Below are 7,809 nucleotides of genomic sequence, written 5' to 3' on the forward strand. Positions count from 1 at the left end.
TTTTAAATTACTTTTAACCCTATTCCTGGCGGGCTCCGCCGGGACAAGAAACTGGCGGGGGGCCGATTCGGCCCCCCCCTGAGATCTCGAGAACGAAGCAAGATAGCGACAAGCGGTAAACGGCATCGGATATGCACGGCCAAGATCTACAATTTTTACTAAGGTCATTTTCAGGTCAGGTCAAAGATGACGTCACAGGGGTCGAAAAAGTCAAAATGGCGGCGCTAGATATGGAGAGAGTTTTTCTCGAATAACTTTCGAATTAGTCAAGATAGGAACAAACTAAGGGCATCATCGTGATCCTCTCGTCAATCCGCATCGAATGATATATATGTTGACCTCGAAAGGTCAAGGTCAAAGGTTGACCTCAGGTCACGTGACCTCGAGGTCATCATGTATATCATTCGATGCGTCTTGACGAGCTGAACACAATGAGACCATCCACGCGTCTGTATCTTGTTCCTGTACGGAGTTATTGGCCAAAAACCTTTGGTGACCTTTGATGACGTCACATGACCTCACAGCTGCCCAACAGCAAAACAGACCTCAAGGTAGTGAAGGTTGATCGTATATGAAGTCATGTATGGTATATGGGGCCATTCCGACCCGTTTTAGTGGTAAAAACAGGGAGTTGATTTTTCCCCCATTGACTTATAATGGGGAGGTCGCGAAATTGACCTGACCTTAGGTCACCGATATCAAAATTCCGAGATATACAAATTGCACATACTGGTACCATAACTAAACCCTGAAGAGAAGAAATTGATCGGTCAAAAACTCTAGCTCTGGCGTGATTGCAAACTTTTCTGAGGTAGGGTCACCAAACCGCCTCTGGTGACCTGACCTGAGGTCAGATCAACTCAAAATTTTCAGACATGTTGCGTAGAAGCCTTTTAGGAAAAGTCAGAAAATTTGAGCTTCCTAGCTCAACGCGTTTGGGAGAAATAACCAAAAAACCTCAGGGGGGGGGGGCTCCTGAGGCCCCCCCCCCCGCCAGGAATAGGGTTAAATACACAAAGCTTTCGGTCACATACGACCTTGATCACTGTGTTTCACAATGTTTCCAATGAAACATTGTGATTTCATTGGAAACATGAAATGTTTCCAATGAATGTTTTCCAATGAATGTTTTCCAACAATGTTTCCAATGAAACATTGTGATTTCATTGGAAACATTTCATGTTTCCAATGAAACATTGTGAAACACAGTGATCAAGGTCGTATGTGACCGAAAGCTTTGTGTATTTAAAAGTAATTTAAAAATACATATCGTTTGAAAGTAATCTTGAGTTTCTTGAGTTGTCGCTACGCATCACCTGATCCTTAGAGGAATGATGATGTAAACAACCTCGCCTTTGTATCGTAAACAATGGTTATGGATTTTTACTTTGGTCTTTTTATTTATTTGTGCTTTGGAGAATGGAATCAAGGCATCAAAATACTTTTGGAATGCGGGGTAGAATGTATGTAGCTAAATGTCACACTGCGCAATTGAAGAATCTGCCGTGATCAAATTGGGAGTTTGATGTGATGAAACTTGAAAGCCTTGCACTGGTGACGTAAGTAAGCATCCTTTTCTTTTGCCTACTATGGCGTGTTTTGATGCTTATGGTGTGCACACCTATCGTTTTTGTAGATGCATGACAATCTGCATGCCTATCATTGTTTTCGTGGCGAACTACCAGAACGTCAAAACTCGGCAACTCCTTATGTAACGTTTAAGGCTCGACACATGCAAACGGAAACTTCAAAGCAGCCTACAACGTAACTTGGTTTGGCCCGACATTGTAACAGCAGTGTCCACCGCAGCTATTGCGCAACACCGTCCGACTTTACTCCTGGAAGTTTGTCACGTTAATACTTGCAGCAGCTTCCGCATCCTCCGGGTGCTCCTCCGCAGGGCCCGGCCCGTTTCTCGACTCCTCCATGCTCTCCGGTTCCTGCCGAGCTCTTGCTGCTAGCTGTCTGGACAGCTCCAGCCTCGCTCGGCTGACCTCCCGGGCCGGCGCCGGCCGCGGTGGCAGCCAGCCGCGATCCTAGAGAGTTGTTGACCACCGTGCCGCCCCTACCGGCCGGCCTGCCGCCCTGCCCATTGACGTGTACGTTCACCACGGCATTGCTGGCGGCCCCGGCGGTTGCTCCGCCTCCGGAGCCGGAGCCGGAGCCGCCGCGGGCCTGCACGTTCTGCAGCTGGTTCTGGTGCACGTTGATGTGCACGTGCTGCACACTGGGCGGCCGCGTGGGCGCCCCGTGGTGAAACACGTGCACCACGTGCGGCCCACGATCGGAGCTCGAGCGGGCGCAGTGGTCACACGGGGGCTGGCTGTTGTGACCCCGGTACGGTTCTTGGTACACGGGGTACTGCGTGCCCTGATAACCGTGGTACTGTCTCGGCTGGACCGTGTGTGAACCGGGAGGACAGTGGCTGGAGCCAGGCTGACACGGGTAGGTTACCTTTCCGTCCGGCCGGCTTGGGTACACCCCATAGGTACCGGAACTGGGTGGAGGCCCTCCTCGCTCCCCTCCAGAGCGTTTTCCAGGAGGTGGTGTGTGCGGGCGAGTTGGTGGGTGCTTCGGCTTCTTGGGCCAGTGTTTCGGATACCCAGTTGGCGGGGTCTTCTGCCTCCGAGGCGTGGTTGGCGGAGTCCGTTTTCTAGGTGGAGTTGGCGGAGTCTTCGGCTTTCTAGGCGGAGTCGGCGGGGTCCTTCGTCTTCTGGGCGGAGTTGGAGGTGTTCTCCTTCTAGTTGGGCGCCGGGTTGGCGGAGTTCGTCTTCTAGGCGGGGTTGGTGGAGTCCTCCGTCTCCTAGGCGGGGTCGGCGGTGTCTTCCGCCTCCTGTTGGGAGGCTGGGTCGGAGGGGTTCTTCTCGGACGTCTAGTTGTTGGCGGTGGCCGTTTCCGTATCACCCTCGCGCCTCTGCAGTGGCTGGCCAGCTTCGGATTTCCCATCAGTTTATAGGCCACCCAGAAGTCGGGTCTGCTGCGGCAGTGCTGAGCACCTACCTCGGTCAGCTTCTTGTTCCAGTGGTTCATGCAGAAGCAGTTGGAGGGGCCACCGCCGCCCGGCAGCGGCTGGGCGCGGCGGATGAACACGGCAAAGAAGTAGCCAATCGCATGACAGCGGCAGATGCAGGCGTCCGCCCGGTGAGCCGGCGGCGGCCTGTGTCGATTGGCTGCGCTGAACGGCGGCCAGAGGAACCGAGCCGGCGCTCCCAGCGGTCGGTAACAGGTGAACCCGGGCAGCACGGTCCCCCAGCCGAGAGCACCGGTGCCGCTGCCGACTCTGATCAGACACAGCACCGCCAGCAGCAGCAGAAGCGGCCACGGGCGGCTCATCGCTCCGTGTACCGGTCCAGGGGAGCGGCGGCACAGCATATCGGTCCCGCTGTCGGACACGACTGGCGCACCCGCGGGCGTCTGCCGACCCGGCCTTGGCATGTCGGTGGTCCGAACAGCCGCTCTGACATGACCTCTTGTGACGGTGACGGCTTGAACAGGAGTTGGACGACATTAAGTTGTTTTGTTCAGACTACAACTGACGTACTTGGCAGCACATTGATTGATGTGGCTGCGTCAGATTGGTATGCGGGTTGGAACACGAAAAAATGATGCAAATATTGCAAAGCCGCAAAGAAGCTCAGCAAGAGCTCCTTGGCAGCTCCTGGTTTTCGGCCGCTTTCGTGTAGGTGTCTCGGCTTCCAGGTGTTTACCTATCCACAGCCGCTTCTGCTTCTCTGAGGGCTCTTGGTTGCCAGACTGTAGGTATCCGGCTCCCTTGCAACTCATACAGCTATTGCCTTCGTTGCCTGCCATCTCCTGATTCCCTGACCGTTTCTGGATCACCGACCGTATCGTTCGCTTGAGGCGTGCATTGCGGTACAGCCTACGTTCAGGCGCTTACCACTGCTGCCATCTAGCGGCAGGAATATCAGACTCGCACTGTGAGGCAGCTCATCGGACCGCGGTGCGAAAAGTCGCTGATTTATCAGCACGCATATTAGGTGCCAGCGGTGAAGAAATCGCAAAGTGGTGATCACCAAGTCATATGTCGAAAGCTACCACAAATGAGCCTGGTAGAATAGGAATGACCCGACTAGGGAAACATTGACCGCGTGAGTGAAACGCATGGGAGGGAGAGGGCGAACACATGTGAAGATCGGGGAATCGTGACGAGATTACATAGCTCCGGCAATGCAATTATTTAGCAATGAAGTTCTTTGAATGTTAAGGTAAAATATGTCCTACGGATAAAAATCCTAACAATGGCACTCTCGATTCGCTATTTCGCCGAACACAGTATCGAACCGTGTTCACGGGTCCAATGAAAATGCATATCAATTAACAAAATACATCAACTCCTATCTGTTCTAATCCTCTGTACCTATTTCTGTTCTACCCCGCCGTCTGTCTGACTGTCTAACTGCCTGTCTTGTTCTGTTTGTGTGTGTGTCTCTGTCTCTGTCTCCTCGCTCCTCTGTTGGTCGGTCACCATCCCTGTCTATGTCTCTATATTTCTATCTCCCTCCCCATTCCGCCACACTCCGGCGCGCGCGCCATTGCGTGGACACGCACCGGAATCGACGGACACGCACGCGGCTGGCTTGAATGGGTCGTTAATCACTGTTTTAGTGGGCCGCGCGTCGCGTCCTATCCCAACAGCGCGGCTCTTCGCCGGCCCGCCGTCGTCGACACCAATTTGTCGACGACGCGTCACGACGGTCCGCCCCCCGCCCCCCGCTCTGCCCTTCCCCCGCGTGGGTGGGACCCGCCCCTCGGCGGGTGCCGCCCATCCCCGCTCTTTGTTGGCGCGCTCGATAGGAGCACTACCTGGTGGCCGGTTCCCGAACTACGGAATGGCGCCACGAGGAGCGCTTTGGCATAGGCGGCGAATGGAGGGCGCCTGCTGGTGCGCCGTGCATCACACCATTGAAAAGGCAAGGTGGCACCAATTTCATGACTGATACAAATTGATAGAGAAATGCAGTTTATTACCGTATCAGTTGCACCCTGTTTTATGGTTTTAGGCCGTTGGTTTTAGGGAATAGGTAATTCGTTCACTTCGAGGGATAAAAAATAATAGCATTAAATTTTACAAAGGTCAAAGTTTAGGGCCTGGGGTCAAAGGCACAAGCAGACGGTGAAGCTGACCAGTGACCAGTTGACACTGATGTCTTTTTTTTCTTTTTTTCTCGTTGAAATGTTAACAATGTTCACATTTGCTGTTACATTCGTCGTTACATTTTTTTACATGCCAAGCATCACGATCCCCAGTTCATACTTCATTGTGTATGCAATATGCATGCTGCAGCTCTTACCTCTGATCTTATGGTATCGTCATCCACTGTCCCAGGTGAGGTCTCGGCACAAAGATAGTGGCTGGAAGGGTGGGCGTGCCTTGCCCGCGGCTCTGCACCGCCCCCTCCCCTCCCCTCCCCCGCGGCCGCCTCTCTCGCGCTCCATCGCCGGCGGCTGTTTTGCAGAGATCAATCTCGTAAAGTTGATGCGATGGCGCGCGTCCGTCACCCTGGAGAGGTGCTAAACTGGAGCGATGCTGCCCCAGCCCGGCTTCGTCAGCACGACAGGAGGGTCGGCTGATGCAGCTGCTGCAGCCCTGTGAGCGCAACAGGCCGTCGCGAGCGGCAGATCATCTGAACCATGCAGTCCGACAATTGATAGCATATAACACCGCCGGGCATATTCATATGTTCACTGAAAATATTAACTGGTATGCATGCAGTTGTGGGATCCATACAAAAAGTCATATTAAGCTGTCGAAGTTCGAACACGTACAAACGGATCGAACGGTGCCATATTGACCTGTCGGACACACTTAGACTCCGTCTCATGAAGCTGTCGGTCGGGCACATTCAGCCGGAATATGCAGCTGATAGGACGCGTTGCGAGGATTGACGGCAGAGTGTTTTCCCATTTCCTGGGACGTGACCGCCGCCGTGATGCGTGATCTTATGCTTAAAGTGATCGTGTTTGCTGTTCAAGTGTTAAGCTATGAGTAAATAAAATTAACATCGCCGTGTCGCTCGGGCTGCCTTCGCACATAAACCGAGTCCGTCTAACCGAGCAGCATGTCGCTGAGCGAGGCGTTTCTTCGCAAAGGGTTCTGGTGAGGAAGGTAAAGCTTCTGTCTGAGTTTCTTACGAAGCTGGTCTAAATCAGACCTTCCGCTGTCGCTATAAACTATTTATCAGGACAACAAGTCCTGGGTATCGTCTGGTCCGACGGGCAGATATGCTCCATCATCCGTAGCAGCCATGAAATGAGATCAGCAGGCGTTAGGAGCTCCCAGGTGAGGAGCACTCACGTCATCTCTATAGGATTAGTCTCGTACCCAGATAAAAGCTTTGTCTTCCAAGAGGATAGAGCGAATGCAGCGTGAAACTCCTGCCATTTAGCGCGATGCTGGGACTGCTCAGAGCCCAGCATATGGACTTACTAGAAACGGAAACGTTTAGCCATGAAAGGTAAGTATGCGTCATCATTTTAAAAGTTACTTCATTATGCAATTGTACGACTTTAATGCTGTATCGTCTAAGATCCAGTTCATGCAGTGCAAGTATTGTTGCAATTATAGCTACAAATTATGATTGCAGAGCATACTGTGGAAGCAGTGCCTATAGGTAGGTATCAGGTATGCACTGTGTGTAGTAAACGACGCTATTTTCATTGTGCTATAGGACTGGCGCCAGTTAATTATCCTAAACTTAAGGTCTTTGTGAAATCTAATGGGGAGTGCAATTAAGAAGGCCGCAAAAATACATTTGATTTTCATTTTAGTATTAACAATAACTAATCCAGACTTCCTTTTAATATAAAAACTGAAGTGAAGGCCACTCGCCATGCCGACTTTTCCACATGTGATTTGAGAGAGCCGAGAAGTGACGACTCATTGTGTGCCCCTTCGCCGTCTGTCGCCGGCCGCCGTTTTAAAAAGCATGACTCGGCCGATTCTGCCTGCACCAACAACCCGTTACCGCGGCGCCCAACATGGCCGCTGGCTGGTCATTTACCAGACCCATTGTTCTCGCAGCGAAATTCAACTACTTCCTCTATCTTTAGCATTAGTCTTATCGCCCCATCTATCATGCCGTTCTCATTTTTCACGTTTTTTTTTGTGCTCTCCCCTCCACCCCTGGCTGCCTTTTTATGTGGCTTTTTATCACCGCGCAGCTCGGCGAAAAGTGCGTGTAATCAAACGCACTCCGGCGTCATCCCAACAAAGACATGGGCAACTGTTGCCAAGGGAACGGCGGCCCACAAAGCGGCCAACGGCGCCCCCGGCTCGCCGCTGAATAGCCCTCTCGCCAATAACAGGCCGCTCGGCGGCCCGGGCGGTGCCCGCTCCATGTTTGCCGATGGGGTCCGCCGGCCTCGGGCAGCATCCCGCCGACTTAATTGGGTCACTCACCAGGGCGATTTACGAGCAAACTTTGAATGGATGTCCCGTGCCCTTTGTGTTGTAAAATGGTCTCATCTCGCCTCGCTGAGACGGCTGTCACGGGTTTTACACGAGACGAATAGCGAAGCGCCGGTGAAAGCTGTTAGAAAAGAAAGCAGAATATGCACCAACTGAGATTATCGCCAATGAAAGGAACTGTCCCTACCGTAAGTTTTTTAGGTTATAGTAGCTGGGCTAGTCGTTTAGGCTTCGATAGCTGCCTCAAAATTGAAATGTCCATTGCCCATGGCCCAGGCTGCGCACAGACTTAGCCAAAAAGTGAGCGTACCACTGACTCAAGCAGCTCTATCTCTGTTATTGATCTAAAAAGTCCGTGTCTCCTCTTTTATTGAGGTATC

At 52.3% G+C, this 7,809-nt stretch overlaps 1 protein-coding gene across 1 annotated transcript; it reads right to left on the reverse strand.

The window, feature by feature from the left end:
- Positions 1–1,804: 1,804 nt before the first annotated feature.
- LOC122364240 (basic salivary proline-rich protein 2-like) lies at positions 1,805–3,333 on the reverse strand. The gene has a single exon (XM_043334441.1). It carries the CDS (start codon positions 3,331–3,333, stop codon positions 1,855–1,857), a length of 1,479 nt encoding a protein of 492 aa, XP_043190376.1. The 3' UTR covers positions 1,805–1,854.
- Between the last annotated feature and the right edge of the window lie 4,476 nt (positions 3,334–7,809).

The sequence above is a fragment of the Amphibalanus amphitrite genome, unplaced genomic scaffold (genome assembly GCF_019059575.1).
Source record: "Amphibalanus amphitrite isolate SeventyFive unplaced genomic scaffold, NRLGWU_Aamphi_draft 000663F_arrow, whole genome shotgun sequence".
Lineage (NCBI taxonomy): Eukaryota > Metazoa > Arthropoda > Thecostraca > Balanomorpha > Balanidae > Amphibalanus > Amphibalanus amphitrite.